Source organism: Temnothorax nylanderi, unplaced genomic scaffold (genome assembly GCF_030848795.1).
Source record: "Temnothorax nylanderi isolate EJ_2023f unplaced genomic scaffold, tnyl_v1.0 TNYL_tig0024_pilon, whole genome shotgun sequence".
Classification (NCBI taxonomy): Eukaryota; Metazoa; Arthropoda; class Insecta; order Hymenoptera; family Formicidae; genus Temnothorax; species Temnothorax nylanderi.
Window position 1 is genome coordinate 161,056 of NW_027249086.1, and position 17,885 is coordinate 178,940.

A 17,885-nucleotide genomic window follows, 5' to 3' on the forward strand; every position below is an offset into this window, starting at 1 on the left:
AGAATATGATGACGACACGACCAATCGGATTCGTCGTCTCGCTCTTCTGTCTTCTCCCAGGAATCTGCTCCTCGTGCACCGTCGCGTGCTTCCTGCACTTGAAACGAACCAGCGTCGGCAGCGTCACCCAACGTCGCGCGATTCGACGTCGGCGGGAAGGCCGGGAAGAGGAGAAGAGACGAACAAGAGTAAAAAAAAGTTCATCAACTACAAGGAACGAACCCTATTCGATTCTTAAAATTAAGATTGTTTTAAATACAATCCGAAGACGTTATTTTATTAGTTGAACTTGGTTGAACGTAATCTTGGGGTCACCCGAAAGCAGACTTAAATTTAATCCAACTGTGAGATACCGTCCTTATTGCGTCCTTCTCTCCTTCGAGAACAGGTGCCATGCTTTGCGAGAATGCGAGGGCGAAAAAGGCGCGAAAGGCTCGCAGTCTCGCCCAGTCTCGCCCAGTCTCGCCTCGCACTCTCGCAGTGCTCGCACACGTGCTTTCCTCTTTTGGCATGCGGTACCGCATTTAGATAAACATCGTGTATCTGTAAGTAAACAAGAATTAACGTTGAAAATATCGAGAAGCAAGGACCCTTGATATTTATAAAGAATAACGAAAATGGTGAAAGAAAGATTTTTGTTTAGGTTTGTGACAGGACTAATTTTATCACCGGTCTCCACAACTAATTGCTTCAGTTTTTTTTTACACAAACCTTTTAGCACAAATCTTTTCCTAAATTCTTCTCAGATCGCCTTTTTGGTTTTTTAAATATATATACTATTCTCTATGCTTTTATGTTGATCTCTTGGTGAAAGGAAGTACGGACATAAAGGTTAGAATTGAAGTGTGTGCTGAAGTACGACTGTAAATAAATAGTATTGTTAGTGTACAGTGTCGGTCACCGAAAGGTGACACTTTTTTTTCGATGGATTACGATTATTACGAAACTCACGTGCACACTTGCGTGAACACGTTTACATATTTTAAATACATGCAAACACAATAACGTAAATAGATTGGGGTACATTATTGTGTCAAGTTAAAGCGGTGTCTATATCAATTTGAGGTTTAATAGATAATTAATTATTCTTTTTATTGTACATAAGATATTGATTAATAATAGGTATGCGATTCTTTTTATTATGTACAGAATATATTTGTAAATGGTAAATATGTCTAACGACTCTGCTGGAGACCTGCTTTCCAAACCAGGAAACAAAGAGCCACAGGAACTTAAGAGGCAGCAAGTACAATATGAAGACTTGACCAGCAATTTCGATGACAAATTGATCGATTTCTCTAAGCAATTTTGTAGCATATATGCAGCGAGATTGGCAGAGTTGAGAGAGACGTTGATACCACGAGTTGTTGCAAAATGGGGTGAGCTTTATACAGTGTTATTTTCAACAAAATTCTACTCTGTTATAAGAATTTTAAGATTTTTGTACACAAATATTTTGTGATTGCGACCATAGAATTAAGCGAGCAAAAATTTTATTGTTTTTTTTTTTCCAGGAGAAGTTCCAATATTAAAGTTAGCGGAATTAGAAGATTTCGAAGGACAAGAATGCGTGATAATTGGTACGCTCTTTAAACATCAAAAATGGAAGCCATCGATATTACGTGAATTAAGCGAGGATCATCAACTCTCATTGTCTGAGCCAAAGTCGAATTACTGTTCAGAAAAGGATCAATTGCTCTTGGAGGACGAGATGCTGCGTATCAAATTAGTAGTTGATGACGCTATTTTGAAGAACTATGTTACAGGTGTCGTATGTGCCATTTTAGGCTACAAAGACAAGAATGGCAGTTTTGAGGTAAGTAAAATTGAAATTAAAACACAGGTATAGCAAATTAAAATATCATATTATATTCAGATCAAGGAATGGTGTTTTCCTGGTTGCGTGCCTAGAAGTTCACCGGCACATCCAAAATCCAAAGGAAAAGTGGTGTTCCTGTCTGGACTCGACTTGGCAAATACCTCCAAGACCTTATCATTGAATCTCTTAACCGAATGGATATGTGGGATGGCGGGAGATATGACGACGCAAGAAGACGCCACTGGCATTGTTCGAGTTATCATTGCTGGTATATTGAATCTTTAATACTTGTAATCGTATAGTCGTAACATTGCCCATTTTCACCCTGGGATATTGGATTCTATGTAGGTAATTCTGTCAAAATTGTCACTAAGACAAATACCCTAATGGGACACGCCGAAGGGAAGGCGCAGGACGCCGCTATAACGAAGGAAGTCGCTGTGGCAACGACACTTGTGGACGCATTTCTCTCCGAAATAGCAGAATGTTGTTGCATCACTTTAATGCCAGGTCAACACGATCCTACCAATGCAATGTTGCCACAGAAACCGCTGCATCCATGCATACTACCACTAACGTCTAGGTATTGTATACCTACACGTTATATACATACTGATTACAGTAGATATACATTCCGAGACTTCTCAATGAACAAGATAAGATTACAGCTTTTTAGAGCTATTTAAAAAATTTTTCTCTATCGTTGCACAGCAAAGAATACGGTTTTAAAAGTTTTTTGCTATCTTATATCTACTAGAAGATTTTGCGGCATATTACAGCAATTCAGAATTATATATATATTTTTTTATCTATTTTTAAAAATACAAAATAGATAATACGGATTTATAAGACTTTCCATCCTAAATCCACATGCGAATACAGTCCCGGATAGAAATAATGTGGCATTTTTTAGATTTCAAAGTTTAAAAGGTGCGACTAATCCGTGGGTCGGCAAAGTCGCCGAACGTGTAATAATGGGCAGCAGCGGACAGCCTATTGAAGATATTATAAAAGCAACCGGTGATGCAGACATCTCTCCTTTAGACTGGCTGGAGAGAACGCTGCTTTGGAAGCACATGTGCCCGACTGCTCCAGATACATTACCGGTACACCCTTACTCTGCAAAAGATCCATTTATCATTAATTACTGTCCGGATATATACTTTGTGGGTAACACAGATGAAGCCGATACAAAACTGTGGGAAGGTAAATATATCTTAGAAAATATAAATATTACATTTAAAAAATTGTTAAAGTTATTTTAATTGCCTCAAAAAGTACTATTAAACACGAAATGTTCATGCAGTACGATATATTATTTTCCTGCGTCTGACGCTACGATAATCATTCGTACATATTTTGATGATACTCGATGTCTTCTTATATTTGCGATATTATTCAAAGTACATTTAACACTTGTAGGTGAAGAAAATCAGGCGGTCAGGCTAATTTGTATTCCAAAGTTTTCCTCTACGTATACTGCAGTTGTGGTGGATCTAGACACCTTGGATACTGAATTTATTTGTTTTGGAACTGGGTGAAGTACATGCAACTGAATTTGTTCACATTCTAATATTTATCTAGATACAATTATATAAAAATGGATGATCTAACGAGATATGTGACATATTGTTAGATTGTGTCACTGTCGTATTTTCCATATTTTTGTACTTTTATATTGTATTACTTTTAAAGTGTATTCTACGAAAATTTGGATATAATAATGTTGTATTTTGATAATAGTAAATATAAGCCAGTTGCGCAAAATATATATCTATAATTATTTATCGGTTACTATAAGTTAGTGCATCAAAAATTCAATAACTAAAGGATACTTGAATTGGAACCTAAAAAAATGCAGAATTATCGTAATAAAAGTTTGTTTCGTGGTGTTAATCGTATTGTCAAGTAGGGAATAGCGAGAGAGGCAATCGGAGCCACGCGCGGTAATTATTGCGCAATCAATATATAGTCAATAAGATAAAATATATTAGTCAATACATATTCGAACGTTTCAACACTTTCTTTGTGTCATCTTCAGCGTGTAAACAAAATTAATATACATGAAAATTACAAACGATATAAAATTAACGGTGAAAAGCGATAAAATGACATAGTCGATCGGTCGACAAGCGCAGTCAAATCAATAACGTAAATGTATCAGATACGACATTATACCCTCGCACATCTCGCACTAATTGTTTAACGAATTCGTATGGTTTTTATTATTTTATTGATTTGACTGCGCTTGTCGACCGATCGACTATATCATTTTATCGCGTTTAACCGTTAATTTTATATCGTTTGTAATTTTCATGTATATTAATTTTGTTTACACGCTGAAGATGACACAAAGAAAGTGTCGAAACGTCCGAATATGTATTGACTAATAAATATTATCTTATTGACTATATATTGATTGCGCAATAATTACCGCGCGTGGCTCCGATTGCCTCTCTCTCTCTCTCTCTCTCTCTCTCTCTCTCTCTCTCTCTCTCTCTCTCTCACTATTCCCTATTTGATTTATTCAGGAGAGCCTATACTTAGTTTATTATTAATCGTATTGTAATACTACAAAAATACTGATGACAGATAAGTACATATATGTATATAAACGAGTGCTTGCATGAGAATTTGCATGTTGTAAAAGAAAGAACAATTTCTGTTGTCACCTATTTTTATTTGCATCTCGTAAAAGTGATGTACAAAATTGAAACGCATGCGACTTTAAGAATTCGTAGACATTTTGCCTGGTTATAAAACTTTTAATACGAAAGAAAATACATGTAGTATCACAGACTATTAGAAAATTGCGAAATCACAGTGACACAAGACTTTATTTATATGAACGCTTAAATTAACAAGTGAATATATACTTCACAAATTATACCAATGATAAGAACATAACAGTCAAAATACAGAGCATCAGAATATTTAACTGATAACACATTTTAATATTAGTAGTTTCTGTTCTACATCAAATTTTCACACGCTATGTCAAGAATATCTTCTATAATACATAAATTTACAATTTTTCTTTTATAATTTTAATTTTTATAACGTTATCCTTACCTGTATAATGTAATAGTAATATCTTAAGACACGACTCGGTCATATACGAAAATTAAAATGGGATTACCTTAAGTCTAAAAAAAATCCATGCTTAAGGAAACTGATTTTGACTGTTACATAAATTACGTTTGCGAAATTAGGTGCAAGAGTTATGTAACGGACAATGTACAAGGATTTAAATACGAGTTTTGACATAATGGGGTAAAATTGTAACATACATTTAAGCATTTGTAATATTAACATTTCTAGAGTATGTCACGCAGGCTGCGGTGTATTCTCTCACAAAAATAGAAAAAGCACGTATATATTGGAAGTGCTATAGAATATTTCGATTGGCACTTTTATTTAAAGAGTGAAGAATTCTGATCGCAACATAAATACAGTTTTGTACAAAACCACTCAATTTCTCATGAGATTCCACTTCTTTCGGAGAATTAATACTATCTACTATGTATAACAGAGCAGGGAAATCAATAATGCGTATTCTAAACGTAATATGACGCTAGAATTCTAATGCTTTGGCCAAAATAGCAATACTTAAAAAAAGCAATAATTAATTAAGGTTTTTCCATTAATTTAAGCAGAGAGAATGAAGTTATAAAATTTATATTTATAATACACTTTACAGGTTCGTAATTAACTTAAGGTGCAATGTTACATGACCGACAGGTATATATAACAATTGACAGGTAGCTTCTGCATATAGTAACGACGTAGACATACTGTACTTATTAAGAGTTTTATATCCTATCTCTTAGCCGTCGGACGTATTCTCTCCTTTTCAGTGTCTCTATCGTCAGCTACTGTCCATTCAGGATCATTGGGATCCTCACCGTCTATATCGCAACAAGCCGATTCGGTCGAATCCGATTCGGGAGAATCCATTTCGCCTTCCTAGAAATGTAGAAATACGAATAGTTAAACACAACCGTCGTTGTCGGCAATCACCTATGTCCGATTTTGGTCGCTTTGCGAAAAAATTCTATTTAAAATTGCAAGCTCTCATACGGCAGCTGCGTGAACCAAGGAGCAAACTAGAGTCGTGTAAAAGATTCTATAACGCATGGAAAATACTGTAACGATCGCTTTAACTTAATGCGATACTTCTTCTCGTCATTCAACATTTGCTAATTGCGTGTGTCTATGTGTATGTGAGATGAAAAATAAAATTGAATTACGTTACAGAAGTATGAAGCGTCAAGTGGTTACTGCTTACCGGAAATAGCCTCGAGAGGAGCCGTGAAAGTTGGCTCAAAGTGTATATTAATAGTCAGTACTAGCACCACCCACATACATTTTACATATATAATAAAAATTTCTCACTTAGATACTCGATGAAAGAGGTATTAGTACAAGTGCAATGTACGTACATCATCGCCCTTGTCTTCGTCACGGGAGCATAAGGATGTTGATGAAGCTTGCCAGTGTCCGTCCGGCATCACCTCCAACATCTTGTCATAAACTTCTTCGGATAATGGAAATACTCTTGGCTCATACGGCAATATCTGTACGAAAATTTCAGGGACATTACGACATCACGTGATATTGATTTAAACGATACGAGATATCGTTACCGCGCGCGTACTTACCTCGTTATCATCTTCGGTAAATGCGGCCGTGGCATCGTCTTTCCCAAGTCTTAAAGCGGGCATGGTGCGACGTCGCAAAGAATTTTGTAATGCAGACGGCCGGTGCGAATCTAAACCTGATGACTCTGTGTCCTGCACCTGAGACGGAGTGGCAGGTGGAGACGTGATCGGGGATGTCACATCTCCACCGAAGTCACTGCTCGCGTGCGGCGACATAGGATCTAAAAAAGAGAAATATTTTTTTCTCATAAAAGTATATTAGATTTATTGTTAGACAGTTATGCCCAATACATTGAGAGAGAGAGAGAGAGAGAGAGAGAGAGCTATCTAAAAGATATCTCGAAAGAAAAAAAGTATAGAGAATAATAGTGAACAGCTTGTAGTAGCGGCGTGATAAAAATTCACGATTGAACGCGAGGACGGCGTACCTGGCGTATTCGCACCGCTGTCTGCTCTGCTGTCGATACGACGATTACGAATACGCGGTTGGTTTGGCGTGTTGAGATACGTCATGAAACGTTTATATTCCTCACGTTCGCTACGCTCGTGCCTCAGGGCGATCGTTTCGTCCGACATATCTTCAAACTGTCAGAGTCATACGGTCATTGAATTAACATAGTTACGAAAGAGAAAATAATAGTTTACTTCATTTTACCGTGCAGCTTTTTATATCATATAAGCGATTATCTCTCATTATTTACTTACGTCACTGTCCTGACCAGGCCTGTGCATCACACCGTTCTTCACATCCATTTTCGAGGGTTCGTCGCACAATCTCCATCTTTAAGAAATAAGAAAATACTTTAATACAACACAGTAATAGTTAAATTAATCATATTAAATTACACATTTATTTGGAAATTGGAACCATGAATTGTAGATTATGTAATATCTTACTTTGGCGTTAATATCTCCTTATATTGTAACTTTTCAGGTCTAGTTGAAGCAGCAACGCTATAAGGGATGACTATATTATCGATGTCGTACGAATTTTGTCGCAAACGCCTGAAAAAAATATCACGAATGAATCATGGATAGTTTGTGAAACACTATAGTATCTTCTGAATGTACATGGACGATAAGCGGCTGACGATTTCATGAATAGGAAACATAATCGTCCTCCATTTCATACTCTCCGTATTATGCAAGCACTCCGTATTATGGAAAACTTTACGTGCGGGATCGATATAGTGATCTCGCTAATGGAAAAGCAATTGATGCGTGAACGTTGCATCGCTTACCCATGTGAATTGGAACTTTTCTCTTTAACAACGTTTTTCTCCGACGAGGCAGTAACGTGTTGCAATGGAGAAGGCACTGGGGATGAGTGTTTGCTGGAACTTGAAAGCGCGCTAACGTCGTCGTCATCCTCAGTCGGCAACTTCGATACTTTTTTCTTACTCAATCCAGGCACGCTTCTCTCGTGACTGAGTCTATTTCTCTTTCCATTTTTCAACATTTTTCTCTTGATCCCTGTTACAAACGGTACATGTTATTTCGCAACGAAAAGAGACAAACAAGAAGAGTGATTCATTCGTTTAACAGGCAAGAATGATAGATTGCAAAATGACGTCCTCGCGATACGTACTTGCAGTAAGGATGGTCGAGGACGATTTCTTTAATCGCGCGGTATACTTTGTTCTATTAGGAAGTTTCTTATTTCTTCTTTCGTTGCTATCTTTATCTTTCACTCGGGTAACTCGTAAATTGCCTCTCAACATTTTCTGCTGCCACTCCACTGATTTCATAATAGCTTCTAAATGTGTTCCATGTACAATTTCTACAATAAAGTAAAACACGTGAGAGATACAGCCAGAAAGTTTTTCGTTGTTACTCAACAATTTCGAACTTTCATTCAGATATTAAATAATTCAACATTGCAGGGAAGAGTAATCTATGAATGTATAAAAAGTATGAACTGTCCTAGATTATATACACATATTAAGTCCTATCAAGATATCAACATATCAGTACTGAACGAAATTCCAATTTAAATAGTGGATTTTTTTTTCTATTCACGACTAAACGTACCATCAGAGAACGACAACACCGGATGAAAACTGGGATCAACAAGTGCTACACGTTCCTGTACAGAAAGCTGTTCAAATGGTTCTTGTGACTGCATTGGATCTAGCCTTCCTGTACATAAAGCACACGCAGGCAACACATGATCACAATTGCATCTGACTGTTGACGCTTTAGCTGCACGCTTTGAAACTTCGTGTAGCCTGTCCACTTGCAAAAGCTTTCGCTTTCTATAAAAACTCCATACAAATGGACGCGTCCTACTAGCTGGTAATTCACCCTCGGGTGAATTGTATCGTCCAGTGGACCCTGGTAGAGCGCCACTGTATCCATTAACGGTCTCCGCATTTTCAAGAACGACCAGACCCTTCGTGGCCCTGATCTGCCGTTGCAGTTCGTTATGCTGTCTAATTCTGTACTCTAAATCTGATATCTGTGCCTGTAGCCAGGTCCACCGTGATGCTACACCTGCACGATCCTGTGCATATCTCCATGCTGCTCTTTTGGATCTGTGCAAATAACGTAACAATACGATTGGCCTACTTATTTGCAAAATTAAACATACGTTGTGTAACGAATCAGTGTGTAGCCTATTATCGCAGAAACTATATAGAATGCAGAGACCTTAAGAAGCGTGGACTCGATAAATGAAACTAAATAATAAATTACTTTCAATCTTATATCGCCTCATTTTACAGAATCACTCAACTCGAATATAATATGCACAATACTGTTGCAGCCATAGAAACCAAATACACGTTAAATCCGAGTGCCAAACGTCAAACTATCACGAACGTGTTTTCGAAACAAAGTGTTTCATAAATAAGCAAACGATAAAGAATCCAGAACCGAGCCAAAAAACATATTTCGGTCCGTTTTCTTCAACGCGCGGTACTTATTACTCTTGTACTGTTTATACAAACTAAAAAATTTCAAAACTTTATATATCAGAGGCCAAGTTAAGAAAATTCCCGCTTATTTTTATATCGAGGCATAATTCTCGAATTATAAACTATCAAAAATTAGAATTTTAGAAAGTCTATCTAAAAATCACATTTAGAACATTTAAAGATATATAAATAATAAAATTATACATATATAGGCTTTCTAGTATGATATTTAATAATGAAGATTGAATACTTAAAACGATAATATTAAATCAAATTCCTGCTAAGAGAATATCAAAACCAAACATAATCGATTTCAAAAGAAGAATAACTGATGAACTCAAAACTCATAATTATGAATAATTAAGTTAATATTGTGGATTAAATTATCTATTACAAAAACTCTAGTCAATTATTTTAACACTCATAGAACTCAATTACTTATAATAACTGCTTGTCGCACTTGAACATAATGTATATGAAAAAATGCGCTTGTTTCAAAATAATTCAGAAATCTTTCGAATACTTTTTATCACAAGTTGAATAAGCAGCCTGTTTCTTTATACATTCTTTTTCCTCTTAAAGCGTCATAATTATATTTAACGTATATTTTTTAGATAAGCACAACGTAAAAGTATGAATCAATACTAATGTTAAATCTCCTGGTTTAACGTAACTTACATGGACAGACGTTGTTGTTGCGTATTGTTGAATGTCTGCATTTCATCGCAACTTTCTCCACCACTGCTGGATGCCGTACAGTCCGAATCCAAGTTAGATTCCACAATATGTAATTGCGTGGACAAAGATCCAGCGACATTTTCCACTTCTTCACCGTTTAGTTTAACCTGAGGGGTACCAAACACTGGCTGGCGATTACCGTTATTGCCGGACGTACCAACCACGTTATCGCGCGACCCTCCACCAAAGTATCGACACACTCTTTGACGATTCACACTGTTACTCTGGGCAACACACATTTTCTCAATTTTCTGCAGAAACGAATGTAAACTGCCGCTAATTTCGGGAAAGTTTCTCACATTGGATTTCGAACCGATATTAACCAATTCTTGTAGAAGATATTTTTTCACTCCGTGATGAGCCAATTCGAGAACGCCGGTGTTCTCTTCCGCCACGTGTCTGCCCATTATTCTCGTCTGAAGTTTCCTCAGTCTTCTCAATAAAAACGCGCATCTCCTTTCGCTCTCGAACTGTTTCTGCGCTACAATGTCCTGTTGCGATCTCAAACTGTTCGACTTTTGCTGGTCCATCGTTTCCACTGGGATATTCATATTATCGTTGCAAAGACTCATTACGTCCACGTCGTTAAGTAAATCCCGCTCGAAGGACGCGAATCCCTCCTCGGGCATGGCAAACATCTCCACGCTGTCGACAGCGCCTTGTACCGGCTCACCACCGCTCGTGGAAATGTTCTCGGTGGAAATGTTCTCCGCACCTTCTATCGAACTAATGACCTGCAAAATCTCCTCCACGTTGTGCCCGATATCAGCGACATTCGGCATACTGCACTGCTCGGCCGTGATATCGGTACTGAAGGCCATGATCTGATCGACGTCCAGATTCTTATTGTCTTCCGTTTCGGTCTCGGTAGCCACCAAGGGCAAGTCCACGCTCGATTTCAAGAAACCCATGTTGTTCGTTTGATCACCCATAGATGGGTCGTTCATTATAATGTCGATCGCCTTCCTCTCGGCGTGACCGGCGTCCGGCAGCGTGACCGGTCGCTCAAAGTCCTCCTCCTCCTCCTCCTCCTCTTCCTCTTCTTCCTCCCCCTCCGCCGCCGCCGGCGCCGCCGCCTGCTGTTGCAAACACGCCGCACCGTTTCTCGATCCGATCAAGTCGGACGCGTTCGTAAACGCAGATAGCGAGTCGAGGTCGTTTGCATACTTGGAGTTAATGACATCGCGTATGAGGTCCTTTGAGATACCGCGCAAGCACTGCTCGTCGATCTTCGACGGTTGCACGTTCGCCGGCACCACGAACTTGGTTAGGATCTCACGGTTCTGGCACACCTGCGTGGCCTGCTCGGCGGACAGAAAGCCGCTGGCGGCTGGTAGGGTAGGGAGCAAGTTTTCAGGCTTTTGAGGACCGCCTTCCGTCAGAGCAGGGGCCATCACTGCCACTGACGCTGCCGGTGCCGCGGCCTCCACATCCAGAGGCTCCCACGACGTGCCACCAAGTGCGCGTCCGCCGCTCCTGCACTCCCCGTGCCCCGCGCTCACTCCCATTCATCCATTACTACGGCTCTGTCCTGCCTCCCTTACCGTCAGCCGCCCCTGTTGACCGTTCTCGACTTGACTCTCTGTGTCCTGTTTCCACTTTATTCCAATAAACAGTTTATCATTGGCCCGTCATCATCCGCGGCCACATAATTACGTCGTTTCCACAGTATCTCCCATGTCGTCGAGCATGGATTTCCATTGTCACAAGGCAATACCGGTTCCCTGCAAAAAGTCGAAATATTACATCATGCGTTTTATCGTACAAATTTCAAGAAATAAATAATCGAAGCACGCGAGAGTTACGCGGAGCTTGAAAAAATAAATAAATAAGAGCTCTAAATAAATTCAGATAACAATATTGTCAACTTTGCAAACAAGTGCCGTGTATCTTTCAATGGAAGAATTTCGAAAAAACTCAATAGTGCCAAGCCCTTTAATCGCACGCTCAAACGGGGTTATCTGTGCGTTACGCAAAATTACATAACATTTTTAAGCCACATAGATAACTGCCGTGGAGCTGTGCCACGCTCGCAATAGACTTTGTTCCGAAAGGGGCAGCGCGAAATTACGGAGCGGCAAACACGAAACTCCAACTCACTTCGTTTCCACGTTTGAGGAAGCGTAGCATACTTGACGTCGGTCCTCTTAAGCGTATCCCAATGTGTCCTCTCGCAACGTAAACGAAAACGTCTCACCACAACAACGACCACCACGACGACGACGACGACGACGACGACGACAATGAAGAAGACGATGATAACAACGGCACGCTTGTAGCCGTTGCAACGACGTTATTTAGTTTTAGGGCGACAACTTCCCAGAGTCGGACTTTGTGCCCGCGCAATAATTCGCGGCGGTCTCTCAGGCCGCTCGCTACAGTCGGCGACGTGGCGCTATTAAAATATTTCCTCGCGCGTCGGGACAGGAGCTATCCGGTGCACCACGTTCCGCATGCCGTTCCTCTTCCGCGAGTGCGTCCTGGAAAAGATAGAAAAGAAAAGGAGATAACGCCAGGTCCCAGGTCACAAACGTCCTTTACGCCGCACGCTCGCGTCTTTCGCGAAAGACCCCACGCGCGCGTTTCTGCAGCGAAAGCTACAAACTACGATCATTAGCTTAATTCCAGGAAAGCAATTTTACGGTCGAGTAAGTCGCCGTCCGAGTATACTCTCCATCGAGCTCGGCGGCGTGGATCAGCGAGATGCGCTTTGACGCGGGAAAGAGGTACACGCCGCGCCGCAACTTTCATTTTGCGCGCGAATTCGCTCGTCGTGCTTCTTTCTTTTATGAACTTTGCTTCCGTCTTGCCCCCAATGCCGTTATCAACGCTTCTGAAATTCCACAAAGATTTTAGACGGTGCTCGCAAATCCTGGCGAATCTCGAGAGTAGAACGGTACATTGGGTGCAATTGGAATAGATTCCCAAGCCGTTCGATAGATGAGTCACGCTTAACAACGCGTTACGTTTTAATTTTCAACAGACAATTTTATCTTATCAGATTTTTACAGTGTTATAAGTATCATTAAGAAACTCTGTGTTTAACTCTACAGTTTTTTACATTCGCGTTGCACTCGATACTTTCCAGCGTTCGCTCTACATACGTCAGAGAGAACGCGTCTGAAAAAAATATCTTATCGTGGCAAATTAGCAAGAACGATTCTCGATCGCAAAATTGTGCGGTTTTCTTCATCGTTCGAGGCTTCGCGTTCGAGGACGATCTCGATGACGATAAGATTCGAACTTTCCGAAGTGTGTCCGACGGCACGACGTTGCTATAGTTACAATGTTTGCGGCATTTCAGCGTGGATAATATTGCGCAATAAACGGTCAGCCGGATCTCTCGCGGCTCGCGGGCGACTCGTCGGGGAAATAAAAAACGAAATCGGCAAATATCGGGGCCATCGGGGGAGCGATACGGAGCGTCGAGAACAATTGATATAGCAGACGACACACACCATCAAGCGCCCATCGGGATCGGAGGCGTCCCGATACATACAAATGACTCACACGATTACCGGTGATAAACAACGAAATCTCAATAGATACGAGGTAGCGTAAACTCCTGGCTACGTCCACAGATGTATTTTCTTTTCTTTTCTTTCTTCACGCTCTCGAGAAAGACGCTCGGCGGGGCCAGCTGATTCGCGATCACTCCCGTTTATCAATCAAATTCCTCTCTCCTTATTCTCCCCCGGGCCGTGCCGGGCGAGCCTCTTATCGAGGCGTTTCGCTATCAACGCGGAGCTCCGGCGCACGCGTCCTCTTCCAATTTGTCGCGGCGCAAAGCGGAATGTTGTTAAACTTTGGAGTTTTTAAAGATCGTAACGCAAGGTAATCTCGGCGAGACGAGATCTACGGCGCGGGCGTTCCCGCCGTATCCACCGCACGTCGCACGACGAAAAACAACGACGAGGAAGATGAAGCGCGCACGAACGCGTTGCGGCGCGTGCAATCGCACCGGAAGCAGCCCGATATTTCACCGCGACGGGGCAATCGGGCGTATTGTCGGCCGCGACCAAGTGAGACAAAGGGAGATGGACGCGAGCTTCGTCTGCTTCGTCAGCGAGCGGGGAAAAAAGGGATCGAGAGAAAAAGACGGCAACCTACGGAACGAGGAATCGAGAGCGGGCAAAAGCCCGAAAGGAAAAAGGATTCCGGTGGGAAGGAGAGGGGGGGGGGAGGAAGAAAAGGGAGACTTCGACCGGGAGTGCCGGCAGGAGGACGGGCGAAGGACGGGAGGGAAAGGAGGAGGGCGTCAGAGAGAGAGAGAGAGAGAGAGAGAGAGAGAGAGAGAGAGAGAGAGAGAGAGAGAGAGAGAGAGAGAGAGAGAGAGAGGAGCGGAGGCGAGGGAAAGGGACGGCGAGCCAGGGCTCTTCCGAGGGTGCGAATTCCTCTCTCTTCTCCGCGCTCACGGGAGAGACACGCGCCTTCCGGCGCGACGTGCCGTAATTTTATCATCGCCGCCGCGCGCGGCGTACGCACACGCAACACGCACGCACACGAACGCACCCGAACGCACGCGCTCGCTCGTAACGCAGGCAGGTAAATTAAAGCAGCGGCACACGGTCTGACGCATTACCACGTGATACGCTCGCGGCGAATTAATGAAAAAGAACGGATCCGCGAGAGAACTACGAGAGTCGCGCCCCGCTGCTGCCGCTTCCTCCACCACGTCCTCGTCATCGTCATCGTCGTCGTCGTCGACTGCGCGCCGCGCGCCGCGCGCGCGGCGTCTATTGCATAACGCGCCGCGTCGCGCCGCACATTTTTTTTTTCGCAACGTGTGGCGGAGCGTTCCGCAAGACGCTCCGGGAACGCGCTTCAGCACGCGGTGCTCAGGAGCCGGCTCGGTTCCGCCGCTGCTGCTCCGTCTAGGTCTAGCTAACCGATTACCGACGACTGCAGCCGCGAGAGATCCGGAGAATCTACGAGGCCGGCTCGAGAACTCACGAGTACTTACATCCGTAACGGAAAGCGCTCGACGACAATGACGAGAAGCGGAGCAGGAGCAGGAGCAGGAGCAGCAGCAGCAGCAGCAGCAGCAGCAGCGCGAGGCACCCTATATTCTGGAGGGATTTCTCAGCGCCGTCGCGCGCGCGAGAACGCGGAGCCTCCTCGCGAAAGGACGCGCCACTCTGCTCTACGAGGAATCGGCCACTATTGCCTCCTTCCCCTCCCCGCCGCGGCCGCTGCCGCGGCCGCGCCGCGCGGCTCCCGCGTTCCGTTCCCGCAACGACGGCGAGAGAGTATCGAGCGCCGTTTTACGCCGTCGTCGCGTCGAGGAGCAGCACGCCCGAACAACAACACGCGAACACGCAGGCGGAGTGACCGGGGGCCGCGACGACCGATATCCTCCACCTCCACCTCCTCTCTTCTCCTCCTCCTCCTCTCTTCTCCTCTTCCTCGTTACCGCTTACGAAGACGCCGTACAGGAACACGCCCGCGCGTCATCCGTGCAAAAACGAGAGCGGCTCCCTCCACGGTTGCCGCCACCGAGACGATCGGTCGGACGGTCGGTCGTCTCTCGTCTCGCGATGGTACAATGGCGGAGCAAAAAAACAGGCCTCGAAGGTAGTCGCTTCCCTCGGATTCACGGGTTACAACGCACGCTCTCCTTCCTTTCTTGCTCGCTCACTCGCTCGCTCTCGCGCCGTCTCCGTCCCTCTCTCTCTCTCTCTCTCTTTTCTGTCTCTCCCTCTCTCTCGCGCGCTCAAGCTCTCTCTCTCTCTCTCTCTCTCTCTCTCTCTCTCTCTCTCTCTCTCTCTCTCTCTGATACGCTCGTGCTCTCTCGCTCGCTCGCCCGCTCTCTCCCTATCTCTATCTCGCTCGCTCTCACCTCTTCGTGGCCAGGCTCGGCATGCTCTCGTGGGATAGCGCCGCAGGCTTTAGCGAGGGAACGCTGCCTGGGCCCCGGCCCTACGGGGGCCCACTCTCGCGCACAACACCACCTCGTGCACGATGTCGACGGTAAAGAGACGCGCACCGATACTGGACTGCGAACCACCACGTCCCGTCACACCCAGAAACGCGCACACGATAATCCCGTCGTTCGTGCTCGGCTGCTCCCGTCCGCCGCCGATCTCCGTTTGCGAGGCGACGCGCGCGCGTTCTCTCCTCGCTCTCCTTCTCTCTCTCTCTCTCCCTCACTTCCTCTCTCCTCCCGTCCTCCGTATCACTCGCTCTCTCTCTCTCTCTCTCTCCTCCTCACGTAACTGTCGTCACGGTACGTCGTATGTACGTGCACCGCGGCCGTCCGTTGTCCGCCGCGCGGGCCACCACCGCTTCTCTTCCTTGGCTTCCACGCGCGAGGCGCGAGACGGGAAGCACTCTCGGGGCTCGGGACACGCACGAGACACCGTCGCGTCGCGCGACACGACTCCGCACACGGCGACGAGGTTGACCGACGTTGTAGGACCACGCGCGATCGGCCAACGCACCCGCGCACCGCACCGTCGGCTGGCTTCCCCGGGGGCCGCTTCACGGAAAAGTCGCACTCGACAACGAAGCGAGCTATTTATCAATAATGTATATAGGAAATTCGACCAACTTCGCTCGCCACCATCGCCGTTGATGCCGTCGCGCGCGATCGACCAATACTGCGGCGCCGCCGACCGGATGTAGCCTTCGTGGGCCACGCTGGCCAATCGGATTCGTTCGTCGCTACCGCAACGTCCGATGCTAAAGTCCGACCCGCAAGCCCGCCGCGACGACGCGTCGGCGCGTAGGCGCGCGACCTCGCCGCGCATGCGCCCCGATGCGCCCCGACCTGGGATTGGCCGGTGACGCGCGCGCTTCGCGCGGGCGCCAGTTTCGACCCGAAACTCGCCCGTCTCGGTGCTCCTACGCTCGATTACGCTCTCGTACCTCTCTCTCTCTCTCTCTCTCTCTCTCTCTCTCTCTCTCCTTCTTTTATATAGATCCTGTATAAACTTATACAGTACGTTATTAATATAAAGTTTTGTCCCCGATACGTTATCGCAAATCGCGACCTCGTTTCGAAGCTTCCGCGCGTTCCAAATATGGCATTACGTCGCGCCGCGCGGCGTAGGCGTAAAATTGCCGATCGAACGACGATCGCGAATCGAGATGAAAGATCGGAGACCCGTTTCGCATACAACGGCACTCCATATGTTCGTAAAGAGGAGGCGTGATTTGCGTTGACAATTAACAATTGATAATCGGGATACCTACTAATGCTTCGTGTTTCCGGCTGCCTCGCAGAAGCGTACGACGTGGCGCAAATCGATGGGATTGCTCCGTTTACTTTTACGCGGTAGTCGAGTCGATCGTGCGTCGTGCGTCGTGCGACACCGGACCGGACACGCAACGTATTGCACCTGTCGCCTCGAGGCTTGCATCAGATACGGAATTCTCTGATTTATTCGCCGACCCCCGATTTGCATAGTGCCGCCGTCAGATGTCGCGTCGAGTGCCATCTGGCGCCCCGACTGGCCCGACTGGTCGATCGATACGAGACGCTTCGGCACTCGGCACTCGGCACTCGGCACCGGCCAACCGGCCACCGAGGGCACCGAGAAGATCCTGCATAAAGATTATCAAGCATGGGTAAATTTTCACGGTTATTAATAGAGCTCGGAGAGCCCGAAGATAATTCAAGTATTACGACTGTCGATATATCCTAAACTTCTCGACCTTTGATGGGTGCTTTCCATTTAATGACACAAGTCGACACAAACGCGACGACGTTCTATCTTTCTTGGCATTCAATAAATAACAAAGCCAGAACGA

The 17,885-nt window shown here is 44.6% G+C and overlaps 2 protein-coding genes across 9 annotated transcripts; one reads left to right on the forward strand and one right to left on the reverse strand.

Annotated features, from left to right (window-relative positions):
• The first annotated feature begins 75 nt into the window (after positions 1-75).
• Positions 76-3,588, forward strand: LOC139769690 (DNA polymerase delta subunit 2). Of its 4 annotated transcripts, none has more exons than XM_071700974.1 (7): positions 76-188; positions 1,150-1,379; positions 1,515-1,816; positions 1,877-2,087; positions 2,168-2,402; positions 2,733-3,025; positions 3,242-3,588. In XM_071700974.1, exons 2-7 carry the CDS (start codon positions 1,163-1,165, stop codon positions 3,358-3,360), a joined length of 1,377 nt encoding a protein of 458 aa, XP_071557075.1. In that variant the 5' UTR covers positions 76-188; positions 1,150-1,162; the 3' UTR covers positions 3,361-3,588. The 4 variants fall into 4 exon arrangements, with proteins under 4 accessions (XP_071557075.1, XP_071557073.1, XP_071557072.1 ...); XM_071700972.1 differs by having other exon boundaries at positions 166-831; XM_071700971.1 differs by having other exon boundaries at positions 166-545.
• Positions 3,589-5,481: 1,893 nt separating this feature from the next.
• Positions 5,482-17,459, reverse strand: Nsl1 (non-specific lethal 1). 5 transcript variants are annotated; one of them, XM_071700960.1, is made up of 12 exons: positions 17,328-17,459; positions 12,234-12,613; positions 10,074-11,857; positions 8,512-9,014; positions 8,069-8,260; positions 7,722-7,953; positions 7,378-7,485; positions 7,186-7,261; positions 6,909-7,065; positions 6,481-6,701; positions 6,262-6,396; positions 5,482-5,785 (listed from the first exon to the last, which is right to left on the reverse strand). In XM_071700960.1, exons 3-12 carry the CDS (start codon positions 11,639-11,641, stop codon positions 5,639-5,641), a joined length of 3,339 nt encoding a protein of 1,112 aa, XP_071557061.1. In that variant the 5' UTR covers positions 11,642-11,857; positions 12,234-12,613; positions 17,328-17,459; the 3' UTR covers positions 5,482-5,638. The 5 variants fall into 5 exon arrangements, with proteins under 5 accessions (XP_071557061.1, XP_071557059.1, XP_071557062.1 ...); XM_071700958.1 differs by lacking the exon at positions 17,328-17,459 and adding an exon at positions 15,973-16,728; XM_071700961.1 differs by lacking the exon at positions 17,328-17,459 and adding an exon at positions 15,547-15,865.
• Positions 17,460-17,885: the final 426 nt, after the last annotated feature.